This window comes from Erythranthe guttata, chromosome 12, assembly GCF_056151865.1.
Source record: "Erythranthe guttata isolate IM_541 chromosome 12, IM_541, whole genome shotgun sequence".
Classification (NCBI taxonomy): domain Eukaryota; kingdom Viridiplantae; phylum Streptophyta; class Magnoliopsida; order Lamiales; family Phrymaceae; genus Erythranthe; species Erythranthe guttata.
This window is the reverse complement of record NC_142544.1, coordinates 17,745,556-17,767,813: the sequence shown is the minus strand read 5'-3', so window position 1 is coordinate 17,767,813 and position 22,258 is coordinate 17,745,556. Positions and strand designations below refer to the sequence as shown.

Below are 22,258 nucleotides of genomic sequence, written 5' to 3'. Positions count from 1 at the left end.
TATATATATAGACTTTGTTGGGAGAGCATTTTATAGAATTTAAATTACTGATACCCCAAAGTTGGTAATTAAAATCTGGAATATATATATTATCATTAATAATCAGACGTAACGGATTCCTTAAAATCTGCATGAATTCAATTAATAGTATACTTCACTAGTATTTATTAAATCTCTATTTCGTTTGAGATTACTTAAACAATAATAATATATAATATAATTAATTTTTTTTCTTCTCAAATTTGCCCTTGTTACGTTTAATCAATCCATTGCAAACGAGCGCAAATAAAAATTAACGAGAAGCGTATTTCAGTCACACTAAAGGGTTTTTTTCTTCTTCAAAAAGTCACGCATATTTATTAATTTTATTAATACATGTCCATCAACCCCGATATGGTACATATAATTATTACTAAATTGTGGGAGTAATATACTTAACAACATATATACCAAGTCTTTTTATTACAATTGGTGAAACATAGGCAATATAAATAATTCTCGGGATAGGGGTAGCCTTCTCGACACCTCGAAGATACGAAATCGTCGCCCACCAATGCAATCCTATGCACGGATAGTCGCACCATGACGGGATTTCCGATAAACAATGCATCTGGAATTCGACGGCGCACTCTGGATCTTCAATAACAGCCAATTTCAAATAATATCATCTGATTCTCTCTTGCATGATTAAAATAAAATTTATTTTTTTCATGTTCATAACGTGGCATTATTAATGTATGCATATATTATATATATATATATGCATGTATTCTTCGAAATTAAAATATGAGATGAATTACTAATTTATAATTAAGTGTATTTTAATGTATGATCTCAAATTATCAGTTGATAATTATTGCCTAATTATTTTATACATAATGGCAGGGTTTAGTGACAATGATTTAATGACTTTTTCGAAAAAAATACCTCTGATTTATTTTCAATGATAATTATGATCGAAAAAAAGGGGGGGAAATTTTTGAAACTATTTGCCCGATATATGAAAAATAAATTATCTACACGCGCCACGAACAAACGTCTCGATTTTTATAATGTCTTGTAGATAATACACCGAATACAAAGATGTCGGGTGTTTTTAATTTATTTAAGGATTATTATTGTCGAGGTTCAATTGTATTAACATTTATAAAAACATCGACAATATTTGACATCGCCGACATAGGGAGGGCCTCGTTGACACAACGAAAACGCAAACTTTTCTTTCAATAGAAATGTGCAGGCTTTGTTGCACCACCCTTCGGTTTCCTCCACACAATCGGCATCCAAATCTACTGCACAATAATTCCCAGCACCCCAACTTTCTGCATTTTTTTGAAATTACACATTTGTTATTTATGTATTTAAATAATTTCACTAGAATGAATTTCATCAAGTGTAATATATATGTGTATTAATTAATTATATACCTGATACAAGAGAAATAATTAGTATAAGCCCAAGAAGACTACTATATTTCATTATCTGCGTCATATTTCAAAATTTCTGAGTTTTTTGGTTTTTTTTTTTTTTTTTTGTTTAAAATAATTGTACGAAGTTGCATGGATTATATTGCAATTTATATGATTAATTTAGATTATCTATAGCAGAAAATATTTGCAAAATATTCCTGCGTCGAGTGTAATATTTTCTATAAAAAGTAAAAAAACGGGCGATATATTTGTAATCGATTGCAGTAGAGAATAGATTTCTCGAATTCAGCATGAATTCGATCGTATTTCTTAAATCTCTATTAATATTAGCGCAATAATGTATTTTCCCATTGAAACAATTTACTACAAATTCAAAATACTGTTACATACGTAATTAAAGTAATTAAATCCCATTTTTATTATTTTATAGAGTAATTAAAGTAGCAAGTATTGACTATTGCAAGACAATAAGTTCCAACCGACATCTGACTTGGTCAAGATTTCATCAATTCATCGTATAGATTCAGGGCGATTATAATAATAAGTAGAGTTATATAAATATTCAATAATACAAAAAATAATATTTATTTACGGTATGTTTTTTCTCGAATTTTATTTTATTATTTGTGAGACCCTACTTGAAAATAGGAATATGAATAGAACATACAATATTTTAGATAGGCATAAATTTTATTATGATATTTTTAAATATCTAGATTAAAAAAATTATACTATCAAAATAAAACATTATTTAATTATTAGTATTTAAAAGCTGAAAATTAAAGAATGTGGTGGGGCTGACTGTCGAGTAGCGGCGTGCTGCGTTTGCTCATGCCACGTCACTCACCAAAAAAAATAACAATTTCCACGTAGGACCAATTTATTATATTTATATTAATAAAATTAATATATGCAACTAATTTCAATGAAATATGCATTAATTGCACAACGAAAATTGGGAAACGGATAAGTGGATAATGTTGTATTTAATTGAGTGCAATTTCATGCAACAATTCTCTACACTTGTTTTTTAACGGCGTTACACATGCCGTTACACAGCGTTACAAATAAAATGAAATACACGTGCGCTCCCTCCTCCCTCCACGTAATACAGTGGATTAGTGGCGCGTGCAGCTTGACACGTGTATAAATGAAATAGGTGATGTGTACCAAAGAATCATGCACGCAGTATCACGACACGTGTCATTTCTTATATTTAAAAAAAAAGGGAAAAAAAAACAGCTCTGTCATTTTCTTTCCACTTTACATTTGCAAAACTGTCACTGTCCTTTTGCCAAATTAGACATCCACAGAGGTAGTTCGAATCACACAAATAGCATATGATAATGAAATGATTTATCTATCTACTTATGATCATTACAATTTTTATTATTTATTTATTTCCTAAGTGAAAAATTACATTTACTAAAGGTTAATAGTGGATATTATTAGAAAATCATTGACTTTCCTTTGTATCGGGATAGCTACCAGCACTTGACATATACGATACGAATAGACGTCGTCGGACCCAAATTCAGTAAGATTTGAATCAATTGGCCCGAGTCGAAGCCCACATAATATTTATTTATATTTGTATTTAATTACCTAGCAATTATTATTTGGTAATTAAATAAAAACAAATGCTTTATTATTTTATTTTCATCCACACCCATGATTATTCAAGATTTTGCAGCATAAAGTGCTTACTTTTATAATAATTTACCCTTTTGTCCTGGAGTTAAATTACAAGCAACAATTTGGAATAAGTTAGTGATTTGCTTATCCACATTTGACCTAATATTATCCAATTAAAGTATTTGAAATGACTACTTGCACATCTTCAATAAAAACAAGGTGTGAAAATGATATATATGCTTAAAGGATAACATTTTCTTTTATCAAGACCTATTAAAGTTAAAGTACCAAAGTACCCTCGATTGTAATTACAATTTGCCAATTAGTTACACTCCTATTTTGTTTTAAAACAAGAAAGTAAAAAGGTGAGTCAAGATAAAATTACACAATTTAAAACAACTTACAAATAAGTTTTGTTGACTTGATTTACGTGGTATACTACTCCCTTGTTTGGTTGTCAATAAAAAATAAATAATTTAATGAAAATTATCGTAATTTGTTGGTCGATCGATGTATTATTGTAATATCAAACATCAAATATAATCCAATTGTTTAGTTAATAATGACTAATTTCCTGAACCAAACAAGGTCTATATTTATTGATTTTTGTGGATAAGTACAAGTAATATAAGGATTTATTTTCCGAATAACGTAATTATGTTACAGATTTGATGAAATCGGATTGTTAAAGGTAAATTACCAAGAAAAAGCTTACCAACTTTGTTGTGGATTACATAAATTGATATGATGAATCTATACAAATAAATGAATAATCCACCCCCAATTCCACACCCCACCCCACCACCCCACCCCCATCCACCCACCCCACCCGAAAAAATAAAAAGAAGGAAAAGGGAAATAAAAAAAAGACTTGTTTGACCCTGAAAGAGGATAAGAAAAGGAAATGATATCCGAATGAAAACGGGTGATAATGGCAATATTGTAATAAAACGAGTAATCAGAGGGCAATTATATGGAATAAAAAGCTCGGAAGGAACTGGGGTTCAAACCATGGTTAGTTCAAAATACCGGGACTACAGTGAGGGGTCCCCACTAATTTCCACCTCATTCCCATTTATTTTTCAGTGCAAAGTCCGGCGACGCTTCGGGAACTTGTACCTTGCGCTATTCGAGCGTTGTACATTTTATCCATTTCGCCGCATTAATTACTCTTTCATTTATTTTCTCTTTCTCTCTCTAGATGCACATAATCTCTACACCGCACTCTCTCTCTCTAGAAAAACTATATCCATCTGCAGAAATTTCACTTTTTCTCTCTCATTTTCCTGTCTCTCGGTTCGGTGCTCTTTGTCATTTTCCTTCTCTTCTCTTCTCTTCTTTTTTTTCTCTCTCTAAAACTCTGTTCAGTGAAGCAATTGCGAAACGGCTCTTCGGTGCTGAGGCGGACGCGTATTCGGATCTCCGGTGAGTGTTTCTGCGTTTGCTTTTCGAATTCCTGCGAGTTGATTTCCGGTGAGTTAATTCGGATTGATAGAAGATTAAATGAAGATTTTCGTCTTCCATTGTGTGTTTGTGTGTTTCAAAATTTAAGCAGCTTTATTGAAGAACTGGAGTTTTCTGCGATTCTACCATTGTGTGTTTGTGTGTTTGTATTTTAATGGCGGAGTGAATTTTGGAAAATTTTTATTTTTTTATTAATGACTAAATGCTTATTTTGCCTGTTTTTGTAGGTGTTTGGTGGTTTAAGCTTTCGGGAGAAACGACAGCGGATTGATTGGTAATCATACTGGTTTGTTGTTAACGTACACTAATCTGCTTACTTTTTGATACAATTTTAAATTCATAATTGCTTTTATCACCTGTCATTAAGCCTGTGATTTATGCTAAAATCTTGTCATTAATTGTGTGCAATCAATCATGTTCAAAATTGAATTATCCGAGGAATTTGTTGCGCGCGCGCGCGCGCACACACACAGGGCAATGTAGCTGTAGAACTTCTTATCTAATCAATTTTTTTTGTCAAAAGCTTTAATTTGTAGCTTCATTCATGTGTTATAACTGCATGCTGAAGGCGCGATATTATGTTCATTTTTTTTTGTTTAAAAGTATAAATGCCGAAGCATGTCATCAAAATCCCCATCGACTATTATGATTCTGTTTCACGGCTCATGCATTTTTGAGTGGTCGGCCCTTTGCCGAAGCATGTCATCACATTTTTTACTATCAATGGTTGTGTGCTTTTGTTTGGTTCTATGCATCACTTCAGTCCACAATTGACTTTTGGGCTTGCCTGATTTATGAATATGAAAAAGAAGATGCGATTGTTAACGATTTATCTGAAGATTTCAGCTGTATGCTGAATAATGTGATTGGTTAGGGTCCTCATATTTGGTCGTAAGTATGATATCTTGAGAGGCTTTTGGAAAGTTATAAGTTTCTGCCTCGATCTTGAACTTTACAACACATACGAATGGAGTCTACTGCCAAAACCATTTTCAATGTTTTTCATCGACCATTTTCTCTTGCGATGACATTGTAGCATAGGCACATATCATTTCTTTTAATCAACTTTTGCTTTGTGTTTTGGCACAAGGCATTAGCGTTTTGGTGCCATGATGCAAGTGAGTTCCATGCTGTTCAAGTTATAAACCAAGAATTTGGTTGAAGTATAACTTTGACCATGATAAGAGTTAGGGCATGTGCATTGTACAACCGCACCGGAGCTTACCGAAATTTTGGTGGATGGTTTTACCAAATCGATTCGGTGATGCTTACCTATTTTTGGTAATTCGGTTCTTTAGTAGAACCGAAATGTTTAAACTAAATTTCTATAGATCAATTTCATTTAATGAAATTTGTCACATGAAGAAAAACTTTGGCACCCGTCGGAGTGTGTTGCAGTTTTTCTCGCCAACCGCTTCACGGTGATCCCTAGTACAAGCTAGCTTCCTCCAATGTTTACTTCTTTAAAAGTATTTTCCATGAGGTTGAAGTTGTTGATGGATCTTATGGCGGAGCAAGGACGAGGTTACATGGAGCAAGGAAGAGATTGCATGGAGCAAGGACACTGCTTGGTGTGGTCGGAGCTCTCTTCGTTAGTGAGTGAAACGGGAATGGAACATCAATATCATTATAGTGGGCGTGATTTGTGGTCACTCTTCGTCACAATCAAAGGAAAATGAAGCCCTTAGTCAAAGCTAAAACAAAAAACTAAAAGATAATTCCATATTCGGTTCACTATGAACCACACTGTTATATTGCTCTTAATTTGAATATGGAAACTTTGGAAATATCCAATCCAAGTACCAAACAAAAACGTCTGGCTCGATTGTATTACAAACTTAATTTTTAGTTTTGGTACGCTTTGGTCGGTATAACCAATCTTGTGCACCTTAATGACAATTCGTTTGGCACATAATATCCAAATTATTGAATTATTTTGGATTCGACGAGAGACCATTAATGAGAAGGGGCTCAATTGAACATAATTCATAGAAGAAATTGGAATAGTTCCTTTATTTGGTTTAACATTATGTTTGGATGAAAAACCAAAGGGGTTTGAAATATCGTGGAGGTACTTTCAATCTCATTGGAAGGTTTTACTAAACGTGCGCGTTTTGATTTCTTTCGCGAAAAGACTTTTGTCTTTTCTTTTGTTCTTTTTGTTTTTGCAGATGGAATATAGACTTCTATATGAAGCGCGTAGATCGAAATTTGAAGTACTTGAGAAGAACAAGAGCTCTTCATAGATAAATTGTATAAGGTCATTCATGCGCATAGTTTTGTGCTTCTAAACTACAACTCTATGGTGTTGGATGGAGATTATACAATAAAATTCTTCTTCGCAATGTACAATCCTATCCGAGAGGATCATACCATGGAAAAAATGATCAACGTAAATCGGACAAATCCTTATCTTATTGGATAAATAAGTTATCGTCATTAAAAAGCGATAAAAATCACTGAAGATTTTTTTTTCGATCTTGTGCGACCTCATTTATCAAATTCTGTCCCACAAGACCACTCTTTTCATTTAATCGTTCTCTCTCTTTGATTGATGTATAGCATTTCAAATCCTTGTCATTAATGGAATCAAGGGCTATGTTGATATTCTTTTTGCATCGAGTGAATCCTTAACTAATTTAAGTTGATCTTGGAAGAGATCCATGTCCATGTTACATACACCACATATGTGTGTGTGAATATGTGTAAATAAAAGGTGATATTAACCCGGAGAAGTTCACCGGGTGTTACATGGAATAGACTCCAAATAAGCATGATAGTGTGGGACGGGTTTGGTTATAATCGTGGCATTTATCATGACTTCAATATGGAATTTAGAGGTGTTGGTGGATTCGCACTATTGGAGCGCATGCATTTATGCTTTTCCAAAGGTTTGGAAGAGCGCTCACATGAAGAGAATAAAATGCTAGATTTTGCGAGGCGAAGTGTCCATAGAGTTTGAAGATCACAAGGCTCGATAAAGTATCTATTTATTGCTTGAATTTAGCAGTTAAAATTCCAATTAAATTCTTAAAATTCGAGGACTTGAAGGATATATCCCATCCACTAAATTTGGGATTCTCCTTGCTTCATTTCTCAAACTCTTCTTCAAGAGTACATTTCCAAACACTTCCAAACATGATTTAACTACCGCAGTAAAAATCGTCTCATTCCAATTCAAACAAAAAATACTTCATTTGTAAACATTTTTTTTTCTTAAAACACTCTCCTTTCAAAATTACATGGAATATGGCCCAAAAAATGGTTCAAGATATTTCCATTTCACTTAGATTATCATTACTCGACATAGCAACTTTAACAAGAATTTATTAATACGACAATATTAAATTCGGATGTTATAGTCTCGGAAAGATTTGGATCTCATATTTGCTTTGAAACATGTCGTGCTATAAGTGTTTTAGCCGAGAAAAAGTAATTGTATTTAATCAAGTTTTTTGAATTAATAGCTAGTTTTGCACATTTGTCGTTTGTATAGATACTTTTAGGCTCTCCTTGGATCAAGGAAAATGTTAAGTAAAAAGATGAAAGGACTAGGTAAAATAGATTTTATTTTGGTAAGGAGATTAAAATGATTTGGATCTTAAAGGTGACATTATTTCGTCGCCGCAAAAAAGTGAGAACTACACGTAAAACACCATATCGCCATTAGGTTTTCTATGTTCCGCAAGTCCAATTCCTCTCCGTCTTACAAAACACCCAATTATGAAACTCAACGAACACATCTTATTGGGTAAATTCTTGGAAAGAAAATAATTTTCCACAAAATCAATTTCATCACCGTTTTCCTTAAGAACCTAACATACTAGAAAATTTCATATGTTTTGTTTTTCCGTTTTGCATTTTCATTTTTCTCATTTCAAACTCCATGAACCAAACTGCTTAGCCAGCCGATGAGCTATACGAAGTTTTGGATAGAGTGGCTTCCTTATCCACAAGGATCTTTTATAACTTTATCATGAGCATGAATCTCTCATTTCAACTCAATGCGCTTAATGTCTCTAATCACATTCTTTACTTTTATACATGAATATTAAACACCTGTATATTTGTGTCTAATCCTTTTACTCATGTTTCTTTTGGGACGGTTAACTTTACGTCTTTAATGTCACACTTTTGTAAGTCAAGTCGCATTTCTTACATTGTTGTCCAAGAATGCTACCATAAATGAAATGTAGAAATACATATCTTACTAATAATCACTCTTATCTCATATTTGAGTTGCATCTACTTTCTTGTAAATCTTTCTATTTACTCTTTCTATATATATATCTGTCTGATGTTTAGATCATATTCTTATCTGTATATAATGATTTAACTTTACGTCTTTAATGTCACACTTTTGTAAGTCAAGTCGCATTTCTTACATTGTTGTCCAAGAATGCTACCATAAATGAAATGTAGAAATACATATCTTACTAATAATCACTCTTATCTCATATTTGAGTTGCATCTACTTTCTTGTAAATCTTTCTATTTACTCTTTCTATATATATATCTGTCTGATGTTTAGATCATATTCTTATCTGTATATAATGATTTAACTTTTAGCTTTTGTCTCGTAGTCACGTGGACTTTAGTTCTCTGATGACACTTTAGGTTGCAAAACTAGTACACTGTAGCTATGGATAGTTTTATCTATTCACTCCGTCGCAATTTTGATTATCTATTGTTTCTAGTTATTTTACGTGTATGTTCAGTGCCTCTTTGTGTTTTTCATATGTGTGCTTGCATCATGACTCTGTGCATGGCATCATATGTTGCCTTGTCGACAACTATAACTCTGTGCATCGCATCATAACTCTGTGATAGAATTGTCTACTGTTTTAATTAGCTTGTCTGTTTTGTACTTTCGCCAAATGGTGTTGTTGAAATTCTCTGTTTGTTATGCAGGCTTGTGGATAGATTTCGCTGTCAGCCTCTTCATTTATTTCCCTAAAGTGCAGTTGCTAAGAACCACCACTTCTAGAATTCGCTGGGTAGAACAGAACACTTACTGTGATGGCATCGAAATCATGTGGAAATTTCTTCGACTTGGCTTCTGGAGACTTGATGAATGCACCTCACACTCCCCGAGGTCTTCCTAGAGTGATGACTATTCCGGGAGTTATATCTGATGGTAATAGGAGCAGTGATGCCGACACAGACAGCACAACATCTGTTTGCCGTGACCGGAAAATCATTGTGGCAAACATGTTGCCTTTGCATGCTCAAAAGGATTATGCAACTGGTAAATGGCGCTTTAGCTTCGATGAAGATTCACTGTTGTTACAATTGAAGGATGGATTTTCACCTGAGGCGGAGGTTCTGTATGTGGGATCTCTCAAAGTCGAAATAGAAGCCAATGAGCAGGATGAAGTTGCACAGAGGCTTCTAGATGAGTTCAAATGCGTGCCAACTTTTGTTCCTCAAGATATCCAGAAAAAGTTCTATCATGGTTTCTGTAAGCAGCAGCTCTGGCCTCTATTTCATTACATGCTACCTATGTGCCCGGATCATGGAGATCGCTTCGACAGACAGCAGTGGCAGGCTTATGTGTCTGTAAATATGATTTTTGCTGACAAGGTCATGGAAGTAGCCAATCCCGAGGATGATTTCATCTGGATTCATGACTACCATCTTATGGTACTTCCTACATTTTTAAGGAAGCGCTATAATCGAGTCAAGCTTGGGTTTTTCCTTCACAGCCCATTTCCTTCTTCGGAAATCTACAGAACACTGCCTGTTCGAGACGAAATTCTGAAAGGGCTACTGAATTCCGATCTAATAGGTTTCCATACATTTGACTATGCTCGTCATTTCCTCTCTTGCTGTGGCAGAATGCTGGGCCTGGACTACGAATCCAAGAGAGGGCACATCGGGCTGGATTACTTTGGTCGCACGGTGTATATAAAAATCCTCCCAGTAGGTATCCACATGGGTAGGCTGAAATCTGTGTTGAACCTGCCTTCTACATGCAATAAAGTCAAAGAGATACAAGAACAGTTCAAGGGCAAAAAACTGATTCTCGGAGTTGACGACATGGACATATTCAAAGGCATCAGCCTGAAGTTGCTCGCCTTTGAACAGCTCTTGATTCAGCACAAGGAGTTGCACGGAAAAGTGGTTTTGGTCCAAATAGTCAACCCTGCTAGGAGCACCGGAAAAGATGTCCAGGAAGCGAAAAGGGAGACGTACACAACCGCTAATAGAATCAACGAGGTTTACGGGTCCCTTGACTACGAACCCGTGGTTCTGATTGACCGCCCTGCTCCCCTCTACGAGAAGACTGCCTATTATGCTCTGGCGGATTGTTGCATAGTCAATGCAGTGAGGGATGGAATGAACTTGATCCCTTATAAATATATAGTTTGCAGGGATGGCTCTAATAAATCAGATTCTCCAAGAACTAGCATGCTTGTCGTGTCGGAGTTTATCGGTTGCTCACCGTCTTTAAGCGGAGCTATTAGGGTGAATCCATGGGATATTGACGCTGTAGCTGAGGCCATGAATGTGGGGATCACCATGAAAGATTCAGAAAAGCAGCTTCGGCATGAGAAGCACTACAGGTATGTTAGCTCTCACGATGTAGCTTATTGGGCTCGAAGCTTCATGCAGGACATGGAGAGAGCTTGCAAGGACCACTATAACAACCGTTGTTGGGGCATCGGGTTAGGCCTTGGCTTTAGAGTCATATCTCTTTCTCCGAGTTTTAGGAAGCTGACAGTTGACCACATTGTGTCGGCGTATAAAAGGACTAGCAGAAGGGCTATATTTTTGGACTATGATGGTACTGTTGTTTCTCAGTCCTCCATGGTTAGATCCCCCAGCGATGAATTGGTGGAGGTGCTCAATGGCTTGTGCAGTGATCCTAATAATACGGTTTTTATAGTTAGTGGGAGAGGAAGGTCTTCACTGAACGATTGGCTTGCTCCGTGTGATAAATTGGGATTGGCTGCTGAACATGGGTATTTTCTGAGGTAATTAAAAAAATAATATTTTTTTTGTCCGACTGATGTACTGGTTTCTGCTGCAATAATTATTTTGTTTTATTTTAGGTGGGACAAAAACGGCGAGTGGGAATCGTTAGCAGCTGATCTTGATTGGAAAGAAATGGTGCAGCCGATTATGAAACTGTACACAGAGGCGACGGATGGTTCGTTTATGGAAGTGAAAGAGAGTGCATTGGTGTGGCACCATCAAGATGCTGACCCTGACTTCGGCTCCTGCCAGGCTAAGGAACTTTTGGACCACTTAGAAAATGTTCTTGCTAACGAACCTGCTGTTGTTCGGAGGGGACAACATATTGTCGAAGTAAAACCACAAGTATGTATATTGTTCCCTTTTACCCCATTACACTACTAATCACTCACACTAAGTTAATATTTTCATCGAAAATTCATTTTCCTTTTTTTTTCGATAGGGAGTGACTAAAGGCGTAGTTGCGGAGAAGGTGCTCTCAGTGATGGCCAAAGATGGGAATGCACCGGATTTCGTGGTGTGTATTGGGGATGACAGGTCGGACGAAGACATGTTTGCGAGCATAAACGCGTTCTCTACTTCAGCTGTCCCTGCAGTTCCGGAGATATTTGCTTGCACCGTTGGACAGAAACCGAGCAAGGCTAGATATTACCTCGACGACACGGTGGATGTTGTGAAACTTCTTGGAGGTCTTGCTAATGCTTCGAATCCAAAGCCCCCTCGGTGCAGTGCACAGTTCCAGCTTTCGTTCGATGATAATATATAGGGGGGCAGGTTTGTGTAAATTTTCTCTTCTTTCTGAGTGGGGGAGAGAAAAAAAAAAAGGAAAAAGAAAAAACTTAAATAATATTAACTTAATTAAATAGGATTTGGAAAGTAAAGAAACTTAAATTATAGTATTAACTGTTGGGGGAATTGATAGGTCCCTCTCTCTCTTTTACTGTGAATGGTTGGCTGTGAATGAAAATACTTAGGTGTAGAAAAAGCAAATGGTTTAGTGATGCAGAATGTTTATAAAAAAAGGCTTTTCCCCTAATTTGGTTAGACGACACCGTTTCTTTTGTATAGTCAACAGTTGAAACTTTTTAAATGTAATCTTCAATTTGACTCCATATTTTGGCTTTTATTTCTTTTTTATTATGCTTTTATTATTAGTTATGGTATTTTTCCATGTTAGATTTATTAATATATTTGGTTAAATTGATACATGGTGGCCTCGATTTTGACAAAAAAGGGGGTCGTTAACTGCAGGGCCGGTCCCAGGGTCCTGGAGGCCCGAGGCGAAAATCGAAAACGAGGGCCCCTTAATTACCAACCTTGTTGTAACTTATCAACTCATTCTTCAACCACGAGTCCATAACTTCATTTTCAACAAATTTTTTGCAAGATTTTTTTTTAAGCATAAAACTATTTTTGTGATTATTTCCTTTTTTTTAATATCCCGACTCAAACTTTTGTTAGAGATACTCAACCTATAAAATTAAAAAAAATGTACAGTATAATACTAAAGAGCCAAATTATTAAATTCAAATAGACAATAAAAAAAATCTAGGAATAAAATGAAAGAACAGAGATAATTATAGACAAATTTAATTAATTATCGAGATTTACGACAATCGTACAAATTATATTCGTCTTTTGTGGTGTATTATGCTATGTTAAAAAGTTTCAAAATATGAGAATTTTGTTTTAAAAAACTCAGTTATACTTACCATTTTGGGCCCTTTAGCTTATGAGAATTTTGTTTTAAAAAACTCAATTATTTACTTACCATTTTGGGCCATTTAGCTTAGCCCTATATTTTTCTTATTTATATTTTGGGCTATATTTTTCTTATTTATATTTTGGGCTTTATTACCTTGGCCCATAAGAGTAAAAAAACGAAAAAAAAAAATTATTGTCTTAACTAGGGATCGAATGCTTGACCTCCACCACCAAATAGCATTACTTTTGCCAACTGAGCTGAAGAAAACTTATAAATGAAAATGTACATGTATTTATATATAGATAATTTACGAAAATTTGAGGCCCTAATATTTTTCCGAGGCCCAAGGCGACGGCCTTGCTCGCCTTGGGCTTGGGCCGGCCCTGGTTAACTGGTTTCCGGCCTATTGGCCCTGGTTTTCGACTTAACCGGTTTTTAATATCCAATCGGCCTGTAATTCTACCGGTTTGCGGTCTGACCGGCCATGGTAAATATTAATAAGCATAAAATAATGGAAAAGCAAATTTTGCAAGCCATACTTTTCAACTTCTTCTTTTTAGGCCTCCTATACATGCCAATTGCCAAAAGATTTAGAAAAAAAAGCCACTCCATCAATAAAATTGGCCTTATCGTTGACCATTTAAAAAAGAAAAGAAAAGTTACCGTTAACATGATTGAGTGATCTTTTCTCATTTTTATACGAGTAAATTATGGCAACCGTCTGAGATAACTTCGAATTACCAAAAATAATTTTATTTTTGAACAATTGTAACCCTTCAACCATGTATTGTCTTACAAAAAAATACCTCATTCAGTAAATAAATTTGACGTCGCAAGGATCGATGTTTAAGACAATAGATAGTTAATGAGTTCGATTCCAATTGTACATGCTCGTGTGTTGTAAGACTATGGCTAAATTATTAAAAGAAAAGAAAAGGAAGAAAGAAAATAGAAAAAGGGAAGGAGAGAATAAAGTAGTTGGGCCATCTTGAAGGCCCACTTGCTGTCTATTTATATGTCCCCATCTTTCTATAAACTTGACTGTGGGGGCCTAAATAGTAAATTCACCCCCAAAAAGCAAAAAAAATAATAAATAAATAAACTCAAAAAAAAATAATCATAATTTGCAGATTAGTATGACAAAGAAACACTAATGACTAAACCCCATACTAGATTCTAGCAGATAATCATTAATTAAAGGAAAATTGCTCATAATTATATCCTAGGAATTGGTCCCGGACAACATAATTATTGATTATTCCTAATTACTACTTAAAGTAATTAATGAATTATGACAACATATTACAAACGTTATAAATTTACTGCTCTGTAAAATCTCCCCAATCTTATTGGCTTAGATTTTCTTATTAAAAGCACCTGAATTTGGTTGTAAATTAGGACTTTTTATGAAAATAGTGAAAATAAAATAAAATTGGTACACCCTGCATTTGGTAAAGAATCTATAATCCAACTGTACAGTGTACCTTCTCTTTGCAGGTGAAAAACCACTATTTAGTTTTTTACCCCTGAACTAGTTCAGGTCAAATTACGAAAACCTTTCATGTTTATGTAATTACAACTAACTCCTCAATTATGAATCTCTTTATACGTCCACCCTTATAGTGTCAAAGTCAACAATATCTTCTAGATTCCGTGGAATATTCTTTAGTATGTACTCGTTTTGTGCAAAAAAATGCAGTTTCAAATGCCACAATCTCATGATCATCATGTTTCAAAATATAGAGCTCGAATTGGATAAAACGGATACAAACTGGAGAATATTCCACGTAATCTAGAAGATTCCACTAAGTATGACACCGCTAGGGTGGACGTGTAAGAAGATTCATAGTTGAGAAGAGTGGTCGTAATTACCCAAACATGAGGGGTTTTTTTTCATAATTTGATCTTACTTTAGGGGTGTAACCGTAATTTACCATTTTTATTTTCTTGGGTGAAAATTGAAATCTAAATCGAAATTATGAAATTATTATATACCATCATTCATTTACATGCCCATAATAAAAAAAATAAAATTTTTTTTGAAAAAACAAAAAAAGACAATATATATATTTTCCAGACTTGAAAAGAATACCACAATCCAAGTAACAAGATTAATCTCACACACATATAAACACAGTCATTTGCAGAAATAAGCTGCAAATTAATACAGCAAGATTGCCTCCCTCACACACACACACACACTATTACACACACACACAGTAATCAGCATACGATTCTGTTGGCAGGCACTCTTTTTTATTCACCAGTGGCAGTGGCCCCCCACCCTCCTCCCTCCCTCCTCCACACACCCAACCCCTTTCTCTCTCCTCTCTCTCTCTCTCTCTCTCTCTCTTTTGTCTCTTTCAGTCTTCCTTTCTCTCTCTCATCAACCTTTTTCATTTCACACACTCTCCTCTCTCCTTCACTCACTCGCCTAAAAAAACCCATCACTTTCTTTTCCGCCTCCCCTTTTTCTTTTTGCTCATTTTTTTCCATCAAGAATCTCAAAAACCTTTCACCCCAACAACAACCCTTTTCGATTCGCTAGGGTTTCAATTTTTTCAGGCAATGCTGAGCTCCCACCTCCATTTTTGAACACTTCTTTTTCTTCACAGAATCTTTCAAATGGGAAAAAGCGTGTTTGTGCTGCTCTTCACCCTCCTCCTCCTCTTCGGCGGCGTCTGCTCTGTTTCCGCCCCTTCTTCCCCTGCCAGTAAGTATCCAAAAACACCCACATTCTATATATATACATAGATATAGATATATGCTTTTACAGACGTTATAGATTTTTTTATTTTTTTGTTTCTTTTTTTAATCTGATCTGTTGTAAAAGTTATCTCCATATATATATAATTCCTATTTTTGTGGGGCAGGAATTGTAAATGGGTTTTTCTCGAACGCATTGTCCATGCTGATGAAATGGATTTTGTCGCTCAAGGCCACTACTAAAACTGGTAAATAAATACTTCTAGATTTAGATTAGATGCTCTGTTTTTTTTTTGAATTAATTTTTTTTGAATTTATGTTTCCGGTTGGGGGGTTTCTTGCAGCTATGTCGGGGCGTCCGATGATGAAGTTCGAAGGCGGGTACAATGTGGAGACGGTGTTCGACGGCAGCAAACTTGGGATCGAGCCTTACTCCGTTGAAGTTTTGACCGACGGAGACCTTCTCATTCTTGATTCTGCCAACAGCAATCTCTACAAAATATCCTCCGCTTTGTCCTTGTGTAAAGTTCTTTAGATCATGGCTTTTAATCACCGATTTTATGTTTTTAGATCTTGTCATGTTATATATGCTTCTTGATTTCGTGTTTCTCGAATCAGAATAGACTTAAACTTGGTGACTAATGTTGCTTCACATCGGTGGCTGATTGTTCGATTAGTTTATGTTATTGATTGCCGTTTTTTTGTGGGCGCTAAGTTTCGGTAATTTTTCGGATAAAATGTAGATAGCAGGCCGAGGTTGATTTCAGGGTCTGCAGATGGATATTCCGGTTACGTAGACGGCAAATTCAGAGAAGCGAGAATGAATCATCCGAAGGGTCTTACAGTTGACGACAGAGGAAACATTTACGTTGCCGACACCGATAACATGGCCATTCGAAAAATCAGTGATACAGGTTATTCTATATATCTATATATATGTATGTATGTATAGTTCTTGAAAATTAAATAGAATTTTCTTGAATTTAGGTGTGACGACAATTGCTGGAGGCAAACAAAGGGGTCGAGGAGGTGGACACGTGGACGGACCGAGTGAAGACGCTAAATTCTCGAACGATTTTGATGTTTTGTATCTCGGGAGTAGCTGTTCGCTTCTTGTTATTGATCGTGGAAATAAAGCGATTAGGGAAATACAGCTTAATTTCGATGACTGTGCTTATCAGTACGGAAGTGGTTTTCCCCTTGGTAATAAGAAATTGCATCGTCACACTATACTTACATCTTCGTAATATATATATTATAGTTCGCATATTTATATTTTCTATTTTTTTCGTTTTGCAGGAATTGCTGTGCTTGTAGCAGCTGGCTTCTTTGGTTATATGCTAGCTTTGCTCCAACGAAGAGTTGGTTCGATTATTGTATCTTCTCAAAATGTGAGTTTAATTTATTAATCGACTTTCGATTATATTCTCCAATTTGATCCATTTTTTTTTCTTTTAATTCAGTCTTATTTGCTTTTGAAGGATGATAATGAAGTCATGAAAGAGAGCATATATCAGAATCAGAAGCCATTGAAGTCTTCGATGCGGCCCCCACTAATCCCGAACGAAGAAGATCAAGAAAAGCATGAAGAATCTTTTATGGGATCTTTATTCAGGCTCGTGGCACAAACCGGGGAATCCTTTGCAGATATTCTAGGAGGGGTTTTTCCGATTTTCAAGAAAAAACAGCAAACTCTAAACAATTACCAATATTACAACAATAACCATCAGCAGATCAAGTATTCGAATAATTGGCCGGTGCAAGATAGTTTCGTTATACCAGACGATGACATGCCACCTTCGATCGAAACACGAACCCCTACTCCTAAAAAGACGTACGCGTTTATGAGGGAAGATTCCGAGAAAATGCAGCAGCTTAAACAGAGCCGCGCCTTCTATTCCGGATTGGACGGAAACTTCCGGAAGGTTCATCAGCAGCAGAATCTTAATCAGTACCGTTCGTCGGCCTCGCAAACTTACTACGAGGAAGATTCTGAGAAGACGAACGAGATAGTTTTTGGAGCTGTGCAAGAGCAAGATAAGGAGAGAGAAGCTGTGGTTATAAAGCCTCTCGATTATGGATTTGCTCCACCGCCTTACGATCGTAAGAATGTTCGTTCGAGAGGGAATTACATGCACGAGCGTTGATTCGTCTTGCGCGTGTAGTAAAATGTTTATTTTTTTTGTTTGATTTGTTTATGATTTGAAATTGTTCATTTGGCTTTGAGTTCAGTGGTTTTGGGGTATAGCTAGGTGGGAAATTAAGATAGTGTTTTTAGTATATATATTATATATATTTATATGGAGAGTGGAATTTATCTTGTTTATTGGGAAGAAACTAATTGAATTCTTCTCTCTTAATTCAGATCAATATATTCTGTCTTTTTCTTTATTGTCTTCCTTAACTCTGTGAATATATATTTATGGATAAATTACGGCTACTTCCCGTACGGTCAAATTATGAAAAAATCACTCATGTTTGGGTAATTATAACCATCTCAATTATGAATTTTTTTACACGTTCACTCTTCCGGTGTTAAATTTAGTAAAATCTTTTAGATTATGTGGAATATTCTCCAGTTTGTATTCGTTTTACCTCATTCGAACTCCACATTTTGAAACAAGATGATCATAAGATATGCAACGAGTACAAACTAGAAAACATTCTACGCAATATAAAAGATTATGTTGAATTTGACACCATAACGATAAACTTATAAGAAGATTCATAGCGAAGGGTTTGTTGTTATTACCCAAATGAAATGGATTTTTTTTCTCGTAATTTGATTTTACTCCGAGGGTGGTGTCGTAATTTACCCTATATTTATTGATGGGATTTAGACATTGGCTGCAGTCACTATTTCCTTGAAACCTCTTAGCCCAAGACAAAAAACAAAAAGAAAAAAAGATTTGTTTTTTAAGACAGGTTGTGCAAGAAAGTCAACAGATCCAAAGTTGCTAAATAATTAAATATTTGATAAAATAAATATGAACATGACACTGAGCTACTACTACTGCATGCAACAGCACACTACAAAAGCAGATACAGATACAGACAGACATTCATGTTGTATTATAAATAATATGTGCAAGAAAGAATGTCTGCGGATATTTTATATATATATATATATATATATATATATATATATATATATATATATATATATATATATATATATATATATATATATATATATATATATATATAAATATATATTTCATCTTGTTGTGAAACATTTGTTTAGTTTATTTTAGATCAGAAGACTGTTGTCTCAAACCAAGGATCTGAGGCACATGTGCACGTGACCGATTAATCAGCAAAATTATTGAGAGCTTTTGCTATTGTTATAGAAATCATGGTTTATGATTAGGCCTATTATTTATCTATGAAGTGGTGTAACAAATTGCAATTTGTTATACATTAAAAAGAAAATTGGGCTTATAATTGGTTAACGCAACACACGCACCCAAAACGGTTCGTTCCAAAAAGATCCAAACAAATCGAAAACGACGAAATTAGAAAATCCCGTTCCGATTTCCACACCCAGATAAGTGTATTATTACACATGAAAGCTAAAAAAAAAGTGGCAAAAGCTCTAATAAGATAATAAAAATATTTACTAGAAAAGATGCATAGCATAATATTTTCATCTCCTCTTGATCAAACCCAAGCTGCACTGCAGAGACTCCGGTGAATAATCTCTAGAAGCTTCCTCTTCGAACTTCACAAAATTCGCAACTATCATACAATCTACCCTTTCCTTCTCACTCATCCAAACGTCACTGCTTTCTCTCTCTTCTTCTTTTCGCTCCACCGTTTCGTTATTACCATTCGCAGGTAAAACCAGACCTCCACCAAAACTAATCATATCCTTTAACTGGTCATCCATCTCCGACGAGATACCTATATTACTATTACCACTACCGCTATTTACTTCATCCAGGTCCAGCAAAGACACCGATTTTGCACAACTAGTACAACAAGATTCCACCATCAAAGGTGGTATTATATTACTATCACCACTACCGCTATACACTTCATCCACGTCGAGCAAAGACACCGATTTCGCACAACTAGTAGTACTACGAGATTTCACCATCAAAGGTCTAAACATGAGAGATAACTGAGAGAGGCTCAACAAGACAATGTACTTAGAAAACGTATACACGGTTGATTTAGCAAGTACGCTTCTGATGCCTGAGCAAAGCATCAAAGTTTGTTTCTCCAGATTCATTAGGCATTGTGTCCAGCTGGACGTGTGACGGGGATCGGAACCTCCCTGTCTATAAAGTATTGTTAGAACATCCGAGAATTTAACTCATGTTAAATATCTGGCAAGTATGTATGTGAGAAAAAACACTTACATAGGGAAATACGTATGGCCGAATGACAAAACCAAGAATTAGGCTTAGTAGGCAAGATAGTCCCAAACCAAGAAGCCATGCAGAAGTGGTTCCTAGAACTGCATAGATAAAATAGTACACATTATTCTTCATAAGCAAGATCAAATATTTTACGATTCACTGCCTAGTTAAAGTTCTCGTACTTTTGAGGAATATGCCACGAAGAACAATTTGGAAAATGGGCATGTGTTAATTATGTAAATACAAGTACATCACATGCTTACCAGATCCAGATTGCCGTTTACAATCTGCTGCTTTCAGATTTATTTGACGGATTAATCTGTTACCATGGTCGGAGACCATCAAAGCACATCTTTGGGGAATGAATGTCAGCTCGAAGTTATTTGAAAACGTTGCATCGCGTGCAGGGCCATCTGTACGGCCAGAATTTTGTGAATTACCTCCAGCAATTGTGGTCACACCTACAATAATAATGTCATCAATCAAGAGAAAAAAGAAAGTTGAACACAGACTTTCATCATAATACAATCATATTATATTGCAGAATGAAAAAAAATGGTCAAAAGCTCGCAGTAAAACATCTCTCTCAACAGACAAGCACGTGAAATTCAAGCAAATTATAAGGATGAATGAATGCATATTCAGTTTGAAAATGTTACGGATATATTTATTTACCTGTTTTCGTGATCTTCCTAACGGCACGATTCAACATGTCTGCAACATACACATTCCCGTTGAAGTCGACTGCAAAACTCCTTGGCTTGTTAAACCTTGCCGAAGCCAAGTCACCATCGATAAACCCAGGCTTGCCATTTCCAGCCAAGCTCTTTATAACAGTCTCTACAACACAAAATTGCATTTAATACTCATTATCTAAAATCAATGTCCATCGTTTCCATTTACTTAACGACAAAAAAAACATGTAATTAACGAGGTGATTGCCGAAAAAAAAACGGTGCCTGTACGCATACATTCCATTGACTGCAAAATAAGAAATCAAATCTTAAAAGCATTGAATTTCGTCCAATTCACATGTCCTTCCCCAAATAAGCTGATCAACTATAGAAACCCTAGCTCAATTATAGTTACAAAAAAAAAAAAAAACCTAAACTACAAATTAAATGCCAAGTACACACCGTTGGAGGTTGTGGGCAGCGATACAGTGTAGAAAGTGCTGGCAACGGAGTCGAGGAGGACAAACGCATCGGACGGCGGAGATTGGTGGAGGATAGAGTGAGGGTTGACTTTGACGTTTGACTTGTCGCCGTCGAGGACTGTGCTGACTGTGTAGCCGTCTTCGAAAATGACCCCACCTGAACCATCCGCTGTAAATTCAGCAGTATCACCAAAAAAAAAAAAAAAAGGTACCAAAAATTTTTGTTACCTTGAGCTGTAATCTGGTGTAGAAGGACGAGCATAAGGAAGATGACGGAGCAAAATACGGGAGAAGCCATAGCCGATCTAGAGAGAGAAATGATCGCCGACGCCGACTACACACTAGGGCTTTTTTTTGCCTTCACACAGAAGTAAAAATGGCAGTGAGTGTAAATGTTTATTCATTTAAATTTATTCTGTGAAATGGAATCAAATATTTCAACTTGATCCTTCTTTCTTTTTTCCTTTTTCATTTTTTACCATAAAAAAATTCTTAACAAATTGTTTGAACTTTGAATGATATATTTATAATTTGGGTAAATTACGGACAACCTTGAGGTAATGTTAAATTACGAAAAAACACTTCATGTTTGGGTAATTTTAATCATCTCCCTCAATTACGAATCTTTTTACACGTCCATCATTCTGGTGTTAAATTTAATAGAATCTTCTAGATTATACGAAATATTCTTCAATTTGTATCCGTTTTACCCTGTTCGAACTTCACATTTTTGAAACAAGATGAGTATAAAATGTGTCTATTTGTTTGTAAATATCAGATTGTCAAAAACAAGTAGAAACTAAATAACATTCCATAGGTT

General features: G+C 35.4%; 3 protein-coding genes and 1 long non-coding RNA gene across 6 annotated transcripts; 2 read left to right on the top strand and 2 right to left on the bottom strand.

Annotated features, from left to right (window-relative positions):
- Nucleotides 1–999: 999 nt before the first annotated feature.
- On the bottom strand, nucleotides 1,000–1,563 carry LOC148766640 (uncharacterized). Its single transcript, XR_016034962.1, has 2 exons — nucleotides 1,428–1,563; nucleotides 1,000–1,322 (listed from the first exon to the last, which is right to left on the bottom strand). It is a non-coding gene; the product is annotated as an uncharacterized LOC148766640 (long non-coding RNA).
- A 2,569-nt stretch (nucleotides 1,564–4,132) lies between these two features.
- Nucleotides 4,133–12,617, top strand: LOC105966555 (putative alpha,alpha-trehalose-phosphate synthase [UDP-forming] 8). Of its 2 annotated transcripts, none has more exons than XM_012991118.2 (5): nucleotides 4,133–4,490; nucleotides 4,757–4,803; nucleotides 9,441–11,506; nucleotides 11,585–11,852; nucleotides 11,950–12,617. In XM_012991118.2, the coding sequence occupies exons 3-5, from the start codon at nucleotides 9,549–9,551 to the stop codon at nucleotides 12,271–12,273; spliced, it is 2,550 nt and encodes an 849-aa protein (XP_012846572.2). In that variant the 5' UTR covers nucleotides 4,133–4,490; nucleotides 4,757–4,803; nucleotides 9,441–9,548; the 3' UTR covers nucleotides 12,274–12,617. The 2 variants fall into 2 exon arrangements, with proteins under 2 accessions (XP_012846572.2, XP_012846573.2); XM_012991119.2 differs by having other exon boundaries at nucleotides 4,757–4,815.
- A 2,833-nt stretch (nucleotides 12,618–15,450) lies between these two features.
- Nucleotides 15,451–18,309, top strand: LOC105966559 (uncharacterized). The gene is made up of 7 exons (XM_012991123.2): nucleotides 15,451–15,925; nucleotides 16,086–16,166; nucleotides 16,263–16,439; nucleotides 16,662–16,832; nucleotides 16,906–17,121; nucleotides 17,218–17,309; nucleotides 17,400–18,309. The coding sequence occupies exons 1-7, from the start codon at nucleotides 15,838–15,840 to the stop codon at nucleotides 18,063–18,065; spliced, it is 1,491 nt and encodes a 496-aa protein (XP_012846577.2). The 5' UTR covers nucleotides 15,451–15,837; the 3' UTR covers nucleotides 18,066–18,309.
- A 1,124-nt stretch (nucleotides 18,310–19,433) lies between these two features.
- On the bottom strand, nucleotides 19,434–21,829 carry LOC105966562 (NHL domain-containing protein). 2 transcript variants are annotated; one of them, XM_012991129.2, is made up of 6 exons: nucleotides 21,667–21,829; nucleotides 21,419–21,595; nucleotides 20,958–21,122; nucleotides 20,546–20,743; nucleotides 20,283–20,380; nucleotides 19,434–20,201 (listed from the first exon to the last, which is right to left on the bottom strand). In XM_012991129.2, exons 1-6 carry the CDS (start codon nucleotides 21,734–21,736, stop codon nucleotides 20,094–20,096), a joined length of 816 nt encoding a protein of 271 aa, XP_012846583.2. In that variant the 5' UTR covers nucleotides 21,737–21,829; the 3' UTR covers nucleotides 19,434–20,093. The 2 variants fall into 2 exon arrangements, with proteins under 2 accessions (XP_012846583.2, XP_088683075.1); XM_088826949.1 differs by having other exon boundaries at nucleotides 19,434–20,197.
- Between the last annotated feature and the right edge of the window lie 429 nt (nucleotides 21,830–22,258).